This window comes from Danio rerio, chromosome 13 (assembly GCF_049306965.1).
Source record: "Danio rerio strain Tuebingen ecotype United States chromosome 13, GRCz12tu, whole genome shotgun sequence".
Taxonomy (NCBI): domain Eukaryota; kingdom Metazoa; phylum Chordata; class Actinopteri; order Cypriniformes; family Danionidae; genus Danio; species Danio rerio.
This window is the reverse complement of record NC_133188.1, coordinates 49,382,756-49,405,834: the sequence shown is the minus strand read 5'-3', so window position 1 is coordinate 49,405,834 and position 23,079 is coordinate 49,382,756. Positions and strand designations below refer to the sequence as shown.

The window sequence follows — 23,079 nt, the reverse complement described above, 5'->3', positions numbered from 1 at the left end:
TTATTTAATTGTATTTTCAATCAACTTATTATTATTTATTTTTATTTTATTCATTTTTATTGGTTTACTTCTAGTACTCAGCCTACTGTGTTTACTATGTTTTTTTACATAAACTGTATTTGTTTTTTAATGTAAACTTTATAAATGCTTTTCAATACATAATACATTTGTAACATTTACCATGCCAATAAAGCAATTATTGAATTGAACTGAATTAAGAGAGAGAGAGAGAGAGAGAGAGAGAGAGAGAGAGAGAGAGAGAGAGAGAGAGAGAGAGAGAGAGAGAATCCACAGGCACACCACACACTCCTTCAGTCAGTTTTTCGAGGCTCTTCAGCTTTGCAGGTTCATGACGGCCGAATGAAAAAGCGCGAAAACACACACACACACACACACACACACACACACACACACACACACACACACACACAGTCAAAACCTTGATTTGAATTTCATCCAGAAGCGATGAGGGCGGCGCGAGACTCAGACAGGCGGACGCGGGGCTGAAGTGCGGCAGGAGCGGGGCTGGAGTGGAGCTGAAGCGGGGCCGGTGTGGAGCTCTCCGCGGTGCTGAAACCGGTCCCACAGCGACGTTCATCGACGTGAATGCAAGACCGACGGAGGACATTCACATCCAGCCTGCGAGGACAGCATGAGGAGGGTTTTCATGCCCACACCGCTGCTCTTACTGAGCTGTTTCGGAGCGTCGTGGGTCTTGGCTGGTAAGTTCGCGAGATTAATATAAAAAAATATGGAGCATGCATTTAATTGCACGTGCTTTTTTGTATGTTATTACATCTAATCAGGGGGCGGAAACATATACAGTTGTGGTCATGCAATGACTGAGAGAGCATATTGGAAAATATAAAGCATGCAAACCATTCCGTCATGCTTGATGTGGGAAATATTAAAGCATTATTACACACCTGTTGACTCATAACACACACACATATATCATAGAATTCAATTAATGTGTGCAATCTGAAATTATTAATACGGTCAAACTGTTCAATTAAACTCAACTTTATTTGCATAGCGCTTTTCAGAATAACTAACATTGGTTTTACTAACATTTGTTAAGGTAAGTGCTTGCAAATTATGTATATGGGCTGAATTTAAACAAACAAAGTTGAACATCTCTAAATTTAATGCTTGTGTATATATTCAGCCCATATAAATTATTTGCAACCACTTGCCATGTATAAAAACAATTAGTAAATCCAATGAATAATTTTTCAGTTTGTATTTTTATTTTTTTCATATTTATGAATTGCATTTTGTACCTTAATGCCATGCAAATCTCATCAAATTGCAATCACAGAGAGACTATACTGACAGACACTTCACTATATACTGTCCTGCATAAATGTCAGCAGCTAATTGAAGCACGACACATTAATGCAGCACCATAAAGACGTTTCCTCTAATGCACACACCACGCCAGAGGATCAATCATAAATCCTAACTACAGCCTACAAACTACATCAACTCAATGGGCTATAAATTTAACATCCTAAATGCACCGTATTCGAGCTCCAGTAAAGAGGGAAAAGCCATGAATCAGGATGTGAACAGGCTCTTCTGGCAGCTGCTTTTAGAGGCTTCAGTGACAGGAGCTTCAGCTTTCTGGAGAAAAAAGAACATGTGCGAGTTTACTTTGGGGAAATGCATTAAATGCTCAAATGTAGCTGTGAGAGAAAAAAAAATAGAAGATGAAGAGAAAGAAATATGGCAAAATAATAGCCTGAGCACCTGTCTGTGCAAATCAGGTCAGCATAGTAAAATATGATGTGATTTAGGGCTTAAAAGGAAGGAGTTTGCACCAAAAATAAACACATTAGCCTAATGTCAGCAGTTATGAAATGTTATTTCACTTGTAGAATCAAAAATACATTTTGAGGCTTATAGAGTATGTGTAGGGAGTGGCACAGTGGGTAGCACTATCACCTCACAGCAAGAAGGACGTTGTTTCGAGTCCCAGCTGGGTCAGTTGGCATTTTTGTGTAAAGTTTGTTGTATTTCTCAACTATAAATGTACTTCTTGAATAGTGATGAAATTTCATTTTAGCCTGTCCTTACTTTTTATGCATATGTAGTTTACAATAGTAAATTAACACTGCATTATGCCTAAATGAAGCATGCAATCCTTTTTTAAAGTCGACTATCCAATTACTACATTTCACTGTCTGTTTTTCTATCATTCCTTTATCTTTATTATTTTAATTACACATATAATCAGTATATTTTATTATTAATACATTTTATATAGGCGTTTTTTGTTCTGGGTTTGTTGGGGATGCTTTATGAATATATGGAGACCATAAACTGAATACTACACTAAAAAATGCTGGGTTGTTTTACCCTATTGTTGGGTCAAATATGGACAAACCCTACTGTATGTCTAAGTTTTTTCATTTAATTAAAATTACACTTTTTTCCATTGATTGGGTTTGTGAGTTGGCACATTTGACCCAAAATTGGGTTAAAATTCATTAATTTTCCTTCAGCTTAGTCCCTTTATTAATCAAGGGTCACCACAGTGGAATGAACCGCCTACTTTTCCAGCATATGTTTTAGACAGCGGATGCCCTTCCAGCTGCAACCAAGTACTGGAAAACATTCAAACACATTCATTCACACATAATAATTTTGTTATTTTGTTTATTCAACTCACCTATAGCGCAAAAGTGGGAGAAACCAGAGCAAAACCCACGCCAAAACGGGGAGAACATGCTAACTCTACACAGAAATGCCAACTGACCCAGCCGGGATTCGAACCAGCAACCTTCTTGCTGTGAGGCAATAACAAAATAACTCAGCGTTTTCTGCATAAAATCTATAAATATAGTCCATATTACTCGTGTAACATATTTTCACATCACAGCGTTCAGACAGAAAAGAAGTCAATATTTACAGTATATGTGGGTTGTTTACTCACTGTGAATCTGGATTTGGACCAGAACACTTTCACCTCTTTTCCTTCCAGACATTTTCTCACTCATTTAGTCAACGTTTCCACAGCAACCAAGCACAAACCTATGGAGATTTACATTTGTGTATTTCTGCGTTAACATCCCTTTTCCCAAAAACATGTACACACTCACTAGCTCATGTTTAATGTTACAGTGTAAAAGAGACGGATTTATTTCAGGATTTATTCGCAAAAACAGTGCTCAGCATATATGAGTGCACCCATAGGCGGAGGATGAACAAATTCCAGGGTATATATGAGGTGCCCTTTAATGCATTTAAAAAGTTTTGCGACCGACAAATCAGAGATGTCAACAAAAGCACAGCCCATCACCAAAAATCTATTATATTCAACACACGCATTAAATTATTTTATTAAACTTTGGGTCAGTTTATTTATTAATTTGTATTATAAATTTTATTTAATAATTTAATTAAAATTATTCTGTTCATTAAGGCGGCATTTATTATATACAAGTTCAATTATTATATATAAGTTTAATTGTTTAATACTTATTTATTAAATATTTACTTATTACTTACACTGTATGTAGTTTCAAATGAAATTATTAATCCTTGTTGCTTTTTTTACTATGGCCATTAATAATAATAATAATAATTATTATTATATTATATTATATTATATTATATTATATTATATTATTTTATATTATATTATATTATATTATATTATATTATATTATATTATTTTATGTTATGTTATATTATATTATATTAATTATATTATGTTATATTATATTATATTATATTATATTATATTATTTTATGTTATGTTATGTTATATTATATTATATTAATTATATTATATTATATTATATTATATTATATTATATTATATTATATTATATTATATTATATTATATTATATTATATTATTTTATGTTATGTTATATTATATTATATTATATTAATTATATTATATTATATTATATTATTTTATGTTATGTTATATTATATTATATTAATTATATTATATTATATTATATTATATTATATTATATTATATTATATTATATTATATTATATTATATTATATTATATTATATTAATGGAAGTCCTCTGTCCAACACACAAAAATGTCAGTCAACATAAACAATAGCCACTGCCCTACCTAATGCAGCAAAATCCTATCCTTTTAGACCAGGCATTATAAGGGTTGATAAAGTCTTTTTTGTTTAGTCCTGTAATGTTACTTTCGATATGCAGCTAGGGGCCAGACATTTTAAAATGAATAGACCTAAATAGGGTAGACCTCAGTGCCTAGAATAGCTAGTATTTTATATTTATGATCTCTGGTAATATACAGTAGTGATTTATTTAACAAGTGACATTTTTGAGCATTGTTTTTTGAGCAACTACCCATTTCATTTAATGCAGAAAACAAGTTAAACCAGAATAATATATTATTATACCTCTCTCGTAATACTCATTTGTCATTTAATACTTATGTAACTTAATCAAATCAAAATAGTTGGCTGGGCAGCAACTTTGGTTTTCAAAGCTGCTGCAAACTCCAGTAACAAGCAGCGCTCATCAGTGCAAAGTGCAGAGTTGGACAGTTCCATTTTTGTGCAGAGGGGGACTTTAAATTTGATCGACAAACTTACAATCACTAAGGTGTTCTGTTAATCATTAACTAATCATAAATTACATTCATATTCCGCCTTACACTCGTTACTTGTATTCAATGTAGTTTTTTTCGGTAACACTTTACAATAACAGTACATGAATAATGATGTATTAATATGTAAACTAAACATTAGTTTATTATAAATTAATGATGAGTTAAGGTATGCACTGATCATGAATTAACTTTAACTACAACATGATTCACATGAGTTCATGTGTGAATGATGGCTACCTTAATTACTTGTTAGTACATGATTGTTTGTTATTTAATGTATTAATTACCACATTAGTTTATGCTTAATTTAATCATGATGAACTCATGATATGTTAATGTATATTTATGTTGTGACTTTACTTGGAGGGGCACATCATCATTAACCCATTCTTAACTACTCATGAACTCCTTATGCACGTCCAACTAGTGAGTTTACACTGAATAACAATAGAAAGGTGTTCTGTCAACATCAACATGAACAGGAGTTCATGAGTAGTTAAGGATGAGTTAATAGTGATGTGCCCCTCCAAGTAAAGTCATGACATAACTATACATTAACAGCTCATGAGTTCATGTTGGTTACATTTGGCTTTAACTTACATGTTAATTAATACATTAATTAACAACATGTCAGGGTTCTGCCACTTTGGTCTTGTAAATTCTTGTTTTGGTGGCAGAGCTCTGACACTACTCAGGTCTGGTCCTGTTCCTGTCTCTGTGTGCGCGCGTGCCGTTGTGGGTGTACGCAGAGTGTGCGCGCTTCTGCTTGACGCGGCCGCGCGCGCGCTCTGCGTCCCTCAGACGCGTGCGCTCTTGTACTCGTGTTTGTGTTTTCGTTTGTCAGCAGCGTGGTGTTTCATTCCCAGCGTCTCAGTCTTGTTGGTTTCGGTTTTGGTCGGCGCTGGGATGAAGCGTGTGAGCGCACGGTGAGTGTTTTCATTCATCATGTGCTCGTGTCTTGCATCTTTTGTCAAAGCACGTGGCTCGGTGTTTACATTGTGGTCACGTACTTTTGTCGTGTGCTTCAGTGTTGTGTTATGTGAGCGCATGGCTTGTATTGTCTCTCTGTGTCATGCGCTCTCCCGTCTATTGTCTAGTCCCACCCTCCTTGTTAACCCATCATTAGTTAATTGTGTTCACCTGTGTGTCAATTTACTTTTTGCTTTATAATCCCCCTCATGTTTTCAGTCCTTTGCCAGTTCGTCGTCGATTGTTTCCTGTCTTGTGTCCAGCCCTGTCTTGTCCTGCCAGTCCCGCCAGCCCTGTCAAGTTTGTTTTTGCCTTTTTAATTCATGTTTTCCCCTTCGGGGTAGTTTTGTTTTGCCTTTTATTTTTATTTGTAGTTTAAAATAAATATTTCTACATTTCTTCTGCAATTGGGTCTGCACTCCTTTTTTTCCCTCACCGGCCGTGACACAACATGTACTAACAAGTAATTAAGGTAGTCGTTATTTACACATGAACTCATGTGACTCATGTTGTAGTTAAAGTTAATTCATGATTAGTGCATACCTTAACTCATCATCACTTCATAATAAAGTAATATTTTGTTTACATATTAATACATCATTATTCATGTACTGTTATTGTAAAGTGTTACCGTTTTTTCTTTGCTGCTATCTCCGTAGTTTCTGACCAAGGGGAGGCTAAGCCTTCCCCAGCCTCACACACGCTCCGCTTATGAGTACACCCCTCGCAGATATCTCATATAAATTAATATTTTCTATAGGAAGCTTTACAATAATGTATGTGTACATATACATTAGATTAGTCAGTACCGAAGCCAAATCTGGAGCTAATCTAACAAAATAACTTGTGATAGCAGCCCAAAATGATTCATTAATTAATTTTCCTTCGGCTTAGTCCCTTATTTTTTAAGGGTCTCAACAGCGGAATGAACCACCAACTTTTCCAACATGTTTTATACAGTGGATGCCCTTCCAGCTGCAACCCAGCACTGGAAAACACCCACTCATACAGCACTCATACACTACAGCCAATTTAGTTCAATTCACCTATTGATTTCCAGACCTGACAGTTAAATACAGCAGTGAAGTAAACAGGCTTCAGCGCATGTGTATACGTGTTGTGCATTTCAGCTCGTCTTCTACATCTGTGTGGGCTTCTTCATCTATAATTCAACAGCATGTGAACGTTATTGCTCCCAGAATGCCTTACTATAGCCTACAGAGAAGTCTATTTACTGTACACGTCTGAAGGAGTTAAAACATTACGCCTTAAACATGCTCTACAGAGGCTCGATGTTAGGCGCACTTATCTAAACGTGTCAGAGCACAAGTCAGAAGATTCATGCAAGCATTCTCCACAGCCGGCATTAGCATAAACGCTCATCTCCACGGCCATTTTTCACACTTCCAGAAGAATCACGGCACAAGAGAAAGTGGCACATCTGTTGAGGGAATTCTCTCTGAATGCATACGTCTCATCATAAGCCTCTTGCATACAGTTAAAACTAGAGGTGTTTATGATTTCTTTAAGATGGACAAGGTGATTTGTAGTGGTCAAATCTCTATGTTTAGAACACACTCAAGTGCACTAGATTTGTTCTGCAAATGCGAGTAACTTCCTTTTTGGGAAAAATCACTGCTGTGATGAACTGTTTGCATGAGTTGCCTTTTAATTTGTCTTTAAGAAGGTATCTTAGTAGGCTGCACAATTACGTCAGAATGTTTTAATCTTGGACTTACTTTGAGTTATAGTTTAATCAAACTGATTATTTACTTATTTCACACTTTTATAACTTTGGTAGTATCTGCTTAAATCTTAAAAGATTTAATTATTGTGTGGCTCACAGTCAAGGGCGCCTTCAGGATTTTGTTAAAGGTGCGGACATATCCAGCACTACCCTGCCCCATCATCCCTTATTCTTATTTTAATTTCAAAAAGCACTAATGTTTGCTGCCAAAGGCTATATTTAAGGTGTTACGTCTTACACAAGTCTAGGGGAAAATATAATGAACGCAACAATATTAATTTAAAGAGCACTAAACTGGGACCAGTCACAACACAGCTAAGAGTAAAGTTCCAAAAGTTTATTTACAAAAAAACCAAAGTCACACAATGAGTGTTAAGGAAGCTCTAGCTTCAGGAGGGGAATAAAGCCAAAATAACAAACAAAACAGGGTTCTGTCTGGGAGTAAAGCCTCTAAACAAACTACAAGAAAACAATGATGAAAATCCACATCAAAACTACACTGACTCCCTGACTGACCTCAAAACAGGAGAAAAAGTCCAACAAAAAGGAATGGCCGTCCACCTCCTTACTGCTTCCTGGGGGAAAAAGCAAAAGAAAGAAATCAAAGTTTAAACCGTGGTACTGCTCTTAGCCACAACAGAGAACAAGTACCAATTATACACAAGTCAGATCTTAAATCACAACAGTTCAACTTTTCAACAGTTCTCAACAGCTTTAATTTAACTGAAACCCAGCTAGTGCTCTGGAGAAAGATTCCTCTCTAGCTCCTTTCTCAACATCCAGCTGCGTCCGAAACCGCATACTTCCATACTATATAGTATGCTAAAATCAGTATGCGAGCCGAGTAGTATGTCCGAATTCAAAGAATTCAAAAATCAGTATGTGAGAAGTACCCGGATGACTTACTACTTCCGGCGAGATTCTGGAGTGCACATCGCATGCGTGCTGCGCTATCCCATGATGCCCCGCGAGCAAATTCATGAATGGGAGTAAAGCAACGCAATTGATGCAGGTAGGTCACGTGACTATGACAAAATGGCGGATGTAGTACATCCGAATTCCATTCATACTTTTCACGTTCATACTGTATAGAACGTACTTTTCTAACGGCCGAGTAGTACGTTTAAATTCAAATGCAGTACCTACTGAGTAGTAGGCGGTTTCGGACGCAGCCCAATTGGCCTGTGTTTTTATCCCCTCTCACATCTCCATGGTAAGTGAACACAGCTGTGGGAAGCAATCAGCAACCTGCTTGAAATTCAGGAGGGGAGGAGTCAAGGCAACAAAAGAAGAACAGGGAAAAAAAACATTTGACACAATATAAACAAAACTAACTTTGAACAATACGTCTCTAAACGTAACAAAGGGCATTGCCATGAGTGAGACTGAAAGTGAAAGCACATCATTGCATCTTAATTTAAATATATATTTTTATTGGTCAAGAATAACGAATATCCTCTGAAAACTTCTTAAAAATTTTTGGAAGGGTGAGGGAACTCAGAAATTCTGTGTGAGAATGAAGATGTCTGCTTATTTGTGTGACTTTCCTCTTGATATTTTAGTGTGGATGTATACCTGGCCGAATTGCACTGTATATGGCGAGAGCGCGTCTTTGAAGCTGTGTGTTCCTACTGTGACATTACCACATCAAATGTGACATGCTAATATGGATGCAGTTCACTAGAGTGAATCTGATTTATGTTAGCTCCACATCTAACTATCAGGCACCTGTAGAGATTATGCGTTTGAGTAAAACATATACAAGTAAAGTGGACCAGGTGCTTTTTAAAATGAATGACGGTGAATGAAAGTCATACCGGTGAGCCGTCTGACAAAAAAGTGCCCTTCTGAATGCCCTTCTGGATCTTTCACATACATCCAAAACTACTATGTTACTATCTGTTATCTAGTTATTTGCCTTAATAGACAATAATATAATTAAGGTGTTTATGTGAAGTGCTTTCATGTAAGAGTTTCCTGTAATTTTGGGTGACTTTAACTGCAGTTCGGCAGTTTCACTTTCACTCATGAAGATTTCATTCATGCCCCCGTGACAAACTGGAGTATTAGACGCAAATAAAGGGTAAGGACAGGTGAAAGTGCAATGGAATTTAATAACGCACGCAGAATGGACAGAAAAAGCTTCCGCATTCCGCGATGTGTGTGTGTGTGTGTGTGTGTGTGTATGTGTGTGTGTGTGTGTGTGTGTGTGTGTGTGTGTGTGTGTGTTTGTGTGTGGTCCTTTACTGACAGCCGTGTGTGTGGATCTTGTTGTAAAATATACAAAATATGTAAAAAACAGTCCTACATGACAGTAATAGTTTAATTGCGGTGTTTACTTCAATAATGCCACTAATATCTGCATACTCCACATGTCTTAATTCCATTTCTGTTTAGTTTAGTTATGACTTTAGTCGTATTAAGGTGATAAAAAATCTCTGTTTGGAGCTTATTTAGGCCTACAGTTCAAAATGTATGTTTAACTGAATAAACAGTCTGTAAACACAAGTACATCTTATTGAACATCATTTATTTTCATCACCAATTATCATAGTAGAACAGTTTCTCAAGCAGTTTGTGATGCATTTAGGAAACAGGAGATGAGCCCCCAGTCTAATGCGCCACCTGGCTTGAGAAACCCATTCTCAATGACTTATTTAGTCATTATTTGGGTAGCACACATATTCTGAATGCCTTCGGCAGAATTCAAATGAGCCCTTTTAATCTAGATTAATTAATTGAAAAAAAAAAAAAAAAAAAAAAAAAAAAATATATATATATATATATATATATATATATATATATATATATATATATATATATATATATATATTTTTTTTTTTTTTTTAAATCTATGCCCACCTATATTCTAAAAACAAACAATATTTTTACAGTGTTTATAATGATTCAAATGTGATTTTGTGATTGATTCAAATGTGATGATGTGAGCCTGTAGTAGTGTTTTTCATTAATCGGATCATGATATTGCATGTAGCAACTGAGATTGGGATTTTTCTCAAAAGTAAATAAACAAAGTTACACTTTAAAGGTACAATTCTTGCTATTAAGAAACCATTAACTAAGACTTTTAGTTCAATAAAACTACTACTTAACTGCTTATTAATAGTTAGGTCAGGGGTGGGCAATCTCGGTCCAGGAGGGCCGGTGTCCTGCACAGTTTAGGTTGTAGTTGGGATTAGGTATTGATAGGATTAGGGATGTAGAATAAAATCATGCTTAATAAGTGCTAATAAACTGTTAATTTCTTAATAATAAGCAGCTAATAAGCCACTAGTCAATAGTGAAATTTGGCACTTAAACTAAAGTGTTACTAAAAAAGTAATTAATTAATTAATAAAAAAACAAGCTTCATTTTGAAATGTAGAGATTCATATGTAGAGATTATTAAAGCATTAACGAAATACATTTTTACATATTACGATGTTCCGCTCTTGCTGTAGGGGTTCAGTGCAGTCAGTTGTGTCCATCAGATGCCATGTGAGCAAGACGGAACTAATATGCATAAATATTTTATCTGGGGCACCATCAATTCAAATGGCGCGTGAGATTATCACATGTCAGCCTTCCAAATGGCTTCATAACCTCCTCTAGAGAAAGTGTGTGAACATCTCTGTTAAACAGCTGACAGGGAAGAGAAATAACTGAGCCTGTTCACTTTCCGAGGAACAGAGAATCCTTCAACAATGAACACACACACACAAAACATCCAAAATCAAAATTATAGATCATCAACATGAAGCATAAAGGATGTGAAATACATGTGCTTTTATGAAATATAAGCTCAATACTTGAAGATAAGTCATTATATTAAGAGTTTTCACCCACTATAATTATGTATTTGGGGTAGCACGGTGGCTTGGTGGTTAGCACTGTTGCCTCGCAGCAAGAATTTGAGTCCTAAGTCAGTTGGCATTTGTTTGTGGAGTTTGCATGTTCTCCTCGTGTTGATGTTGGTTTCCTCTGGGTGCTCCGGTTTCCCCCACAGTCCAAACACATGCGCTATAGGTGAATTGAATAAGCCCGGAGAACGGGGGAGAACATGCAAACTCCACACAGAAATGCCAACTGACCCAGTCGGGACTCAAACCAGCTACCTTCTTGCTGTGAGGCGACAGTGCTAACCACTAAGCCACCGTGGCGCAAAACGGCGCAAAGTAATATATAGAAAAGAATAGGGGACCATACTAGATTTGATGCTGGCGAATGAAGGATATAGTGGCAAAGAACAGATATAAAGGTTTAAAATGACCATTTTGGAGCTGCGCTGTGATATTACAAGGGATGGCCTTGTTGGCCTAACTGGGACAGCACTAAATTGGTTCATATCCTATTTCACTGAACGCTCGCAGTTCATTTATTTGGGAGGTCATAGATCGCGGACTGTCCCTCTGTGTCACGGTGTCCCCCAGGGTTCGGTACTCAGGCCACATTTGTTTAGCATTTATATGCTACCTCTTGGAAAAATGTTACAAAAAAATAGCTCTTTGAGTTTGATAAAAGTGCAATATAAATAAAATGTATTATTATTATTATTATTATTATTATAGTTCACTCCAAAAATGAAAGTTTTCTTATCATTTCCTCACACTGTTAAGTGGTTCTTAACACATCGGAATCGACAGGAATTTCTTTAATTTGTTTTAAAACTATTTTAAGGTCAATGTTATTAGCACAGTGTTCAGTTGTACATTCTAAAACTCGACATTTATAATCCGACATCATCTTCAGCAGGTGAAAACTAATTTAATTCATGCTAATGAGCAGTGAAGGGAATAACAGTGCTATAAGTAAACGGCGCTACTAATGGCGCTACTTTTTCCAGTAACACGTAATCAACTGAGTTACTTTTTCCCCCGTTACAACGCGGTCACCATTACGGACAATGACATGTGCGTTACTATAATTGAGAACACTGAAGCGGTTTTCATATGAGCACGTCTCTCTCTGATACTCTTTGTCTGGGGTTGGTGTGTGTTTGTTTGGGGCTGGGGCCGGACACCTAACCCCAAAGGCAAAGTAGGGCAGGCGTTCACCATAGACAGTAAAAGATATGGACGTACTATCTGTCATATACCGACCTGGGGATACCAAACAAGGGCAAAGAGGCGGAGCGTGAGCAGAGCTACAGACGCATGCTGGCATTTTGCTTAGACAGGCTTTTCTTTAGGAGAAATGCTCAATACTTCATTACCTGTGACTTGTTTGTGTTCTGACCACATGTCCTTGGTTGTACACTAAATCAATAAAGTGTTTAGACTCGTAAAAAAAACACTGCTGTAATACATTGAGGCACTAAGCATTGTTCTTATGATGCTTTTCAACAGGTGTGAATTACTTTCAAATACTTCAGATATAGTCTGTGTTAGTAAATGCAAGGCTATTGATGAAATCAAGGCATAACACTGACTGTTCTAGAGCCTACAGCTAATCAATCTGATAGATTCTGGAGTGCATTACAGCTCTAAAGAAAAATATAAATGATAAATAGTCTTAAATAAAACAAATATATCTATAGAGATAATATATAAGTATATAATTTCACTCACCTGGGAAATGGAGGCCATGTGAATGGTTTTTGAGCACAATTAAGTGCACACAGCATGTCATATCATCTGATAATTGTAGGAAATAATCCCAAAAGGCAATTGACTGTGTAAAGCCACATAAAACAACACAATAATATGATGAATATGCAGAGTTCAGCAGCTTATCAGCCGGAATAAGCTGAGGTGAAGTGACAGAGACCAGCGAGACTTAGCTGTTACTCAAGTGGCAACTGCCTTAACTATGCAAACTTAATAAAACCTAATATAAAGGATGAGTTATAAAAAAAATTCACCCCCTCAGAGTTGTCATGAAAGGTAATATTAGCTATATGAACCAACATCATTCTTTGTACCAGGCTGTAAACACTTTTTTTCTGCTGTAAAGTTGGTCATTCTAACAGTGGGCTCAATAGAAATTTGCTCCATATGGAGCCAGGACTAGCAGAATTTCCATGAATTGGAGTTTCAGTTACTTCCGTATTGGCTTCCCGAGGGAAAGTGGGAGGTTACCGCTTTGGCGTTCACACACAAGCACACGCACACAATCATTCGCACACACCAATGACCAGGAGTCAAAACAACGGTAAATCCAACGAGTTCAAGGATAACATTGGCAAACTGGAAATATAAGCACTACTTTTCCTTAATGAGGTGACATGCAAGAATGTTTCTGTATCGTGTAACATATGTCCAGGAAAAAATAGTCTCTCTGCGTCTGTGACGAGTAATTCTAATCCAATGAAGCCCCTCACGTCGTCACATGCTGCCACAAAATTAGTGGCTACACAGATGATAATATGAGCTCTGCTACCAAAGAAGCTATGACGTCAAAGAGAATAAGACTTGATTTTTCTCCACCGCAAACACTTATTCAGACAGAATTAAACAAAATAATATCTTGATTTATAGCCCCGCTGTTTTTCCCCCCAATTTCTGTTTAACGGAGAGATTTTTTTCAACACATTTCTAATTTTATCTTTGCCATGATGACAGTACATAATATTTGACTAGATATTTTTCAAGACACTTCTATACAGCTTAAAGTGACATTTAAAGGCTTAACTAGGTTAATTAGGTTAACTAGGCAGGTTAGGGTAATTAGGCAAGTTATTGTATAACACTGGTTTGTTCTGTAGACTATCTAAAAAAATACAGCTAATAACATTGACCTTAAAATGTTTGTAATGTAATGTAAAATGTAATGTAACGTGTATTTATATAGCGCATTTATCGTGTATGGCCATACACCCAAAGCGCTTCACAATCATGAGGGGGGTCTCTCCACACCACCACCAGTGTGCAGCATCCACTTGGATGATGCGACGGCTGCCACAGGACAACGGCGCCAGTGCGCTCACCACACACCAGCTATTGGTGGAGAGGAGAGACAGTGATAGAGCCAATTCGGTGGAAGGGGATGATTGGGAGGCCATGATCGTAAGGGCCGATAGAGGGACTTTGGCCAAGACACCGGGGTTAGACCCCTGCTCTTTCACGAGAAGTGCCATGGGATTTTTAATGACCACAGAGAGTCAGGACCTAGGTTTAACGTCTCATCCGAAAGACGGCGCCCACTGACAGTGTAGTGTCCCCTTCACTTTTACTGGGGCATTAGGACTCACACAGACCACAGGTTGAGCGCCCCCTACTGGCCTCACTAATACCACTTCCGACAGCAACCTAGTGTTCCCTAGTGGTCTCCCATCCAGGTACTGACCAGGCTCAGCCCTGCTTAGCTTCAGTGAGTAACCGGTTTTGGGCTGCAGGGTGACATGGCTGTGGTTTGTTTGTTGGTTTGTTTTTTTATTAAAAACTGCTTTTGTTCTAGGCGAAATAAAACAAATAAGACTTTCTCTAGAAGAAAGAATATTTTCAGACATGCTGTGAACATTTCCTGAATCTGTTAAACATCATTTGGTAAATATTCAAAAGAAAAAAAAGTCAAAGGGGGGCAAATAATTCTGACTTAGTTGAGGACATGCTGCCTTTTTCCTCTCACATTGTCCGACAACAACATTAAAATAGTGTAGATTACTGTACTATGGTTTATATTTATTTCGATTTTTTTTAAGTAACGCAATAGTTACATGATTACTCACTTTTATAATTATGTAGCTCGGTTACTATTTGTGAGAAGTAACTAATAACTCTTTCAAAGCAACATTACCAAGACCGCTGATGAGATGGTCACTAGTGGGCGGGGCTTTCCCCCTCTGATGACACAAACGAAGGGAGAATGTCAGTCAAAGTGTTTCTGCAGACTGTTTTCATCAAGTGTGATTGTAAGAAATCACATTTTTCAAGTAATACATTTTTACCATTAGAGGCTGGTTATATTCACACACTTCTGCACACAACTGTTTAAAAGTGATTTGTTTTCATAATAGGTCCCCTTTAAGAAGGGCTAATCATTTTGACTTGAACTGTATATAAAGTATTGTTAGCCTGAATGACATATTATAGTGTCTCTTCTGTCAATCATGGAAAAAAGAGAATGAAAAAAAGCAGAAAAAGCTAATACTGCAAAAATAAAAAGGGTCATGTTAGATCAGTAGACAGAGTAGAAATGAGTTCTTGTCAGAGAGATGGAAAGAAAAAAAAAAACTTGCCCAAATCTTTTCAGGCCACAGAAGATGGAGCTGCCAGTGTACTGTATGTGAGTGAACTGTGTGTGTTTCTCAGACAGTTTGGCAGCTCCAGTGAATGTGTCCATCAGGGATCTGAAGAGCAGCTCAGCCGTGGTGACATGGGACACGCCAGACGGAGAGCCAGTCATCGGCTTCGCCATCACACAACAGGTACTGTCCACCACAGGGGGAAAGAAAAGCAACACAATTCTTGAGCTTTTTTCGGGGGACAACTTCATTGTTTACTTTAGTTAAAGTCTAATAAACTAACTTAATTTATTTACACTGCAAAAACTGCTTTTTGTAGATTTTTTTGTCTTGTTTCTAGTGCGAATATCTAAAAATGATTATAGCAAGAAGCCCGGTGAGTTTTTCCTTAAAATAAGATAAATAATCTGCCAATGGGATTATGGATCACTTCATTTTTTTAAGGTAAGTAGTTGAACAATTTATATGGGCTGAATTTAAACAAACACATTAGTAATGTTCAGCTTAATTTGTTTAAATTCAGCCCATATAAATACTTTGCAAAACCTTACCTTAAAAATATACAGTTGAAGTCAGAATTATTAGCCCCCCTAAATTATTTTTTATGTTTATGTTTTTATGTTATGTTTATTTTTCCCCAATTTCTGTTTACGGAGAGAAGATTTTTTCAACACATTTCTAAACATAATAGTTTTAATAACTCATTTCTAATAACTGATTTATTTTATCTTTGTCATGATGACAGTAAAATATATTTGACTACATATTTTTCAAGACACTTCTGTACAGCTTAAAGTGACATTTAAAGCCTGAACTAGGTTAATTAGGCAAGTTATTGTATAATGATGGTTTGTTCTGTAGATTATCGAGAAAAAATATAGCTTAAAGGGGCTAATAATTTTGTCCCTAAAATGGTTTTAAAAAAATTAAAAACTACTTTTATTCTAGCCTGAATAAAACTAATAAGACTGTATCCAGAAGAAAAAATATTATCAGACATACTGTGAAAATTTACTTGCTCTGTTAAACATCATTTGGAAAATATGAAAAAAAAAAGAACAAAATTCAAAGGGATAATAATTCTGACTTCAACTGTATATATATAAATCCAACAAATCATTTTTTTTGTGTAGACAAAAGCAAATAAACTGTGATAATGTGCGAAATGTTGAAGGTGTTTGAATATTGTTGGTTTTGATTGTGTGTAAAATACAATGCATTCATGTAAATACAGTTTTGACTTGTCCTTACCAGAAGAAAGATGTCCGCATGCTGCGCTTTATTCAAGAAGTGAACACCACCACGCGGAGCTGTGCATTGTGGGATCTGGAAGCTGATACGGATTACATTGTGCACGTTCAGTCTATCAGCATCAGCGGGGCGAGTCCTGTTAGTGAAGCTGTGCACTTCAAGACCCCGACAGAAGTTGAAACACAGGCCTCCAAGAACAAAGGTGCTCACAACACACATCTCTCACACCCATCATCTATACACTCACCAGCCAGTTTACTAGGTACAGTGAGCAGCAGTTCTGTGGGGGCAAATGCTTTGTTGATGGCAGAGGTCTGGGGAGAATGGCCAGACAGGTTCCAGCTGATAGAAAGGCAACAGTAACTCAAATAAGCAGTCGTTACAACCAAGATATGCAGAGGAGCGTCTCTGAATACACTACAAGTCCAACCTTAGAGCAGATGGGCAGCAGAAGACCACACCAGGTGCCACTTCTGTCAGCTAAGAACAGCAAACTGAGGCTACAATTCACACAGGCTCACCAAAATTGAACAAGACAAGATTGGAAAAACGTTGCCTGGTCTGATGAGTCTCGATTCCTGTTGCTACATTCGGATGGTCGGGTCAGAATTTGACATCAACAACATGAAAGCATGGATCCGTCCTGCCTTGTATCAACGGTTCAGGCTGGTTTTGGTGGTGTATTGGTGGGGGGTATTTTCTTGGCACACTTTGGGTCCATTAGTACCAATTGAGCATCATGTCAACGCCACAGCCTACCTGAGCATTGTTGCTGACCTATAATAGAGCACCTTTAGGATGTGGTGGAATGGGAGATTGGCATCATGGATGTGCAGCCGACAAATCTGCAGCAACTGCGTGATGCTATCATGTCAATATAAACCAAAATCAGAGGAATATTTCCAGAATCTCGTTGAATCTATGCCACAAAGGATTAAGGTAGTTCTGAAGGTAAAAGAGGGTCCAACTGAGTACCAGCAAGGTGTACCTAATAAAGTGGCCGGTGAGTGTATATGAACAGTGCTTCTCTATGATGCTTAAAAAGACCCACCTGCAAAGCTACCTGAAAAACTATGGGCAAGTTGTGTAAATGCAAAGTGTGGTTATACCAAATGTTGAATTGATTTAGTCAATATAAGTTAATTGATATATAAAATGTATTTATCCATTATTTTTTAAAAGCATGCTAATTTTACAGCATTTTTACACAAGTGCCAAAAACTGTACATTTGCAAGTTGGTTTTTTGAAGCGTCTTAGAGATGTTTTAAAAAGTTCTTCTGGATTGAGTTTGTATAAATGTCACTGACAGACAGAGTGGATGAACATCAGATTAGATCTCTGTGTGGAGCACTGGCTGTTGGCAGACAACAATCTCTCTGTACAATTAATGACAAAAATAATGTTGAATTTATACTTCAAACTGACATGCAATAGAAATATCCCACTTTAAACCTTTTTTTTTTTTTTTTGGTGAAAATTTTAGTGACCTAAGACTAAAATACAATTGAAGTCAGAATTATTAGCCCCCCTGTCTATTTTTTCCCCCAATTTCTGTTTAACAGAGAGATTTTTCAGCAAATTTCTAAACATAGTAGCTTCAATAACTCATTTCTAATAACTGATTTTTTTTTTTTTATCTTTGCCATTATGACTAAATAATATTTGACTGGATATTTTTCAGGACACTTCTATACAGCTTAAAGTGACATTTAAAGGCTTAACTAGGGTAATTAGGTTAACTAGGCAGGTTAGGGTAATTAGGCAAGTTATTGTTTACTTAAAGAGGCTAATAATTTTAAAATCTTAAAATGGTTAAAAAATGTAAAAATGCTTCTATTCTAGCAGAAATAAAACAAAAAAGACTTTCTCCAGAAGAAAAAATATTATCAGACGTACTGTGAAAATTTCCTTGCTCTGTTAAACATCATTTGGGAAATATTTAAAAAAAAAAAAAATCAACTGTATAATATATATATAGTGCCTTAGTGTCCCACCAATGATGATATACGGCCATATCGCACTGCTACTTGTGTGTTATAGTGTTTATACCACAGTTTGACAGCATTATCGTGTATAGAAAAAAAAAATCAAACACAGTCTCAAAAATCCTTCACATCTGCAGCTGACGTCAGAACAGCACAAACCGTTGCTACTTCACAAACATCACTTTAGAGCTAGTATTTGAATGATTCTCTAGTGTAATGTCTAAAGTTAAGACAAAACACATTTGCTCACATTTTAAGATTATAAGGCTGAATGGCATGAAATGCCATCAGTCTGCAGAGATTTCCCAGTATTTCTCTGTTGCAACCGAGAGATTCCAATAATCAACCCTGAAAAAGTCAGAGCAAACCAAAAACTAATAGATGACTGAGCAGATTACTATGGTATAAATACAGCACTACAACACACTAAAGAGAGAGATCGACTTAGAATGTCACTTGCCTGTTCTATAATGATTTGTTTAGCTGTAGTTTAAAACGTACGCTGAAAAAATGCTGTTTTTCTCCTCTGAGCTTATTATGCGTTCTCTGTCGCCATCTTGTGGCAGAATGTCAACCATTTTTGCTCTGCTCTATGACAAGCTAATGGTCGCCAAAGTGCTGAATTATGAATATTTAAAATAGGCACTATCCTTATAAATAAACTGCAAAGTCGCAATTTAAACAACTACATTCTTGCCTAAAAAAGCCTTAAAAGTACATTATGTTGTCCAACAGCTGCATTATTTGTCAAACGTGTCCTCTGCTTGCCACTCATGTGGGTGGAGTATTACACAAGTGTGAAGAGGCTGTACAAGTGCTGATATTACTTTAAATATCTCACAGCTATCAGCCAATCAGATTCAAGTTTCAGGCATAACTGTTGTATAAATAAATTTCAGTGTTTAGAAGTGCTAGAAGTTGTTGTTTTGTACTGAAAAATGGTGCAATTTTAACACAGAAATTGCTAGTAGGTTTGATAAGAAACTGCAAATACTCCCAAGTGCAGTTAAGACAATGTTTGCCTGTACAGTGTTGGATTTATGCAATTTTGTCACATAAATGTATGTGCATTTCATAATGAACTTAAATATTTTTCAGTCCCTCAAGGTCTAGGATTTTGTCCTAGTCCAAAAGTTCTTGGAACCAGGCCCGGATTGGCTAATCGGGAGGACTGGGAGAAATCCCGGTCCGTTTTTTGGCCGCGAGGGCCAGTGTTTCAAGCTGCTCGCACTCTCAGCAGTCGCACTTTTTTTTCATTTATTTATTTATTTGACCATAGCCCTAATCTTTTTATTCATTATTTTGCCGCAGCTCCGCTCTTCTTATTTATTGTCTCGCAGCCCCATGAGCACAATGCAGACCGTAACTATCATTCCGGCGACATAAGTATAACAAGACCATAGTGGTCCAGTGGACAGCATGTTGTGTTACGATGCCATTGATCCGTGTTCTAACCACACCTGAGTTATTCTTTTTTTTTCTCTTATTTTTATTGTTAAGACATATAAAACTGTAAGGTTGTTGATCATTTTAAGTTCTAAGGCAGCTTTTTTTTCTTGAAAAAGACGTGATAGTGTAATTAGAAACTGAATTGGAAATGACCTTATTTTAATATAGTCAGTCGTGAACTAAGGTGGGCTGGTCTAAGGCTTGAAACTCCAGGGTTGAAAAGGAGTCCCACTCCGGCCCTGCTTGGAACAAAAAAAAAAAAATTTGACAGGATTTTTGTGTATTTTCACATCAAAACACAAAAAAGTGTAAGCAAAGACTACCGTACGTTTAGAGGAAAGCAGTCACAGCAGTGTTTTGGTGGTGGTGGGGCTGGAGGTTGCATTACAAAATAATTTGATTTTATTTTATGGAGGGACAGATTTTCAGTTATTACATTAGTCATTTTTTTAAATAAAAAAAGAGATTTTTTAACTTAAAAATTGTCAAAGATGTGCTTGCTTTCACTTCTCTGACCAATGATTAACAAATAATGAATGGAACTTAAGATTAGTTCAGACAGAAGATCGTCTTTAAGATTAATTAGATTGATTAAGGGTGCATCTCACCCCTATCAATCAATAATCTGTGATTAGCTCTGCTTTTAATTAACCCATCTTTGTAAATGTACACTGTAAAATCTCAAAGAGGCCTCTGATCTGATCTGATAGCATTAAGGCTCTTTAAATCACTTAAAAATCTTTACAGTTTTAGGAATTGTTTATATACATATACACTGCATATGACCTTGGAGCACAAAACCAGGTTTACTGTATGTTGCACAGGTATGTTTATTGGAATAACCAAAAGTACGTTATATGAGTCAAAATGTTTTATTTTAATTTTATATAAAAAAATAACTGGAATATTAAGTAGGGATCATCTTTCATAATATATACACTTACCGGCCACTTTATTAGGTACATCTTACTAGTACCTGGTTGGACCCCCTTTTGCCTTCAGAACTGCCTTAATCCTTTTGTGGCAAAGATTCAACAAGGTACTGGAAATATTCCTCAGAGATTTTGCTCAATATTGACATGATAGCATCACGCAGTTGCTGCAGATTTGACAGCTGCACATTCAGGATGCCAATCTCCCGTTTCACCACATCACAAAGGTGCTCTATTGGATTTAGATCTGCTGACTGTGGAGGCTATTTGAGTACAGTGAAATCATTGTCATGTTCAAGAAACCAGTCTGAGATGATTTACGCTTTATGACATGGTGTGATATCCTGCTAGAAGTAGCCTTTAGAAGATGGATATACTGTGGTCATAAAGGGATGGACATGGTCAGCAACAATACTCAGGTAGGCTGTGGCTTTGACATGATGCTCAATTGGTATTAATGGGCCCAAAGTGTGCCAAGATAATATCCCCCACACCATTACACCACCACCAGCCTAAATCGTTGATACAAGGCAGGACGGATCCATGCTTTCATGTTGTTGACACCAAATTCTGACATTACAATCTGAATGTCACAGCAGAAATCAAGACTCTCATTATACCAGGCAACATTTCTTCAATCTTCTATTGTCCAATTTTGCTAAGCCAGTGCTATTTGTAGCGTTAGTTTCCTTTTCTTAGCTGACAGGAGTGGCACCCAGTGTGGTGTTCTGCTGTAGCCCATCTGCCTCAATGTTAAGCATGTTGTGCTTTCAGATATGCTCTTTTGCAGACCTCGATTGTAACAAGTAGTTACTTGAGTTACTGTTGTCTTTCTATCAGCTGGAACCTGTCTGGCCATTCTCCTCTGACAGCAACAAGGCATTTGCGCCCACAAATTTGCAGCCCATCACTGGATATTTTCTCTTTTTCAGACCGTTCTCTGTAAACCCTAGAGATGGTTGTGCATGAAAATCCCAGTAGATCAGCAGTGTCTGGCACCAACAATCATGCCACGTTCAAAGACACTTAAATCCCGTTGCTTCCCCATTCTGATGCTCATCTTGACCATGCCTGCATGCCTAAATGCTTTGAGTTGCTGCCATGTGATTGGCTGATGGGAAATTTGCATTGACGAGCAGTTGTACAGGTGTACCTAATAAAGTGGCCATTGAGGATGGAGATCAGTTATACCTCAGACAAATATATAGCCAACCCTAACAAACCATACATCAATTAAAATTGTAGTCATTCAGCTTTCAGATAATGCATAAATCAGTATAAATGTTTGAGTCCCTCATGACCTGGTTTGTGGTACATATTCAAACACACACACACATACACTTAGGGTCTTTATCAATATTCAGTGTGTGACGTATACCTGTAATATAGTGTCTGTATCTCTGACAGACGAGGTGACGATGGAGGAGGTCGGGCCGAACGCTCAGCTCAGGGCCGGAGAGTTCATCATTATTGTGGTGGTCCTCATCATGTGGGCAGGTGAGCATTAGTACAGGAGACCACATCTGCTTGTAATCAGATTACAGCTACTTACAGCTTATTATTAGCCATCACATTTACATTGTCGTTTTGTCCAAAGCGACTTACAATTGAAGAGGCATTCCACAGTCACAAGTCCCACAGTAAAATGAATGAGCCACACATAAATGGCGTTACAACATTCGCTGTGCGCACACACACAACACACAAACACGCGTAGGCGTTTAACATGTTGTACAGTTTTTGCTCATCTCCTCATGGAAAATGTGACAGGATTAACAGCAAATGGGTAAACATGCTGCTGTATTGAGATCCATAATAGCCAAATTACTGTACAAAATAAACCTGATTTAACATCCACTAACCAGAACTCCTGTTGTGTGGTTGAAGCAATGTCCTTTATAGTTGTGTACACTAGGCAGCTGTGCTGATTACAGTGGCTATGAATTGC

At 37.0% G+C, this 23,079-nt stretch overlaps 1 protein-coding gene across 2 annotated transcripts in view; it reads left to right on the top strand.

The window, feature by feature from the left end:
• Positions 1 to 254: 254 nt before the first annotated feature.
• Positions 255 to 23,079, top strand: part of fndc5a (fibronectin type III domain containing 5a) — a 33,982-nt gene continuing 11,157 nt past the window's right edge. Inside the window, exons 1-4 of one of the 2 annotated variants that reach the window (XM_021480899.3) lie at positions 255 to 722; positions 15,581 to 15,696; positions 16,768 to 16,966; positions 22,539 to 22,628. In XM_021480899.3, coding sequence (XP_021336574.1) covers positions 653 to 722; positions 15,581 to 15,696; positions 16,768 to 16,966; positions 22,539 to 22,628 — 475 coding nt within the window. In that variant the 5' untranslated portion in view covers positions 255 to 652. The remainder of the gene's footprint in view (positions 723 to 15,580; positions 15,697 to 16,767; positions 16,967 to 22,538; positions 22,629 to 23,079) is intronic. The other variant, XM_068213112.2, reaches the window with a different exon arrangement.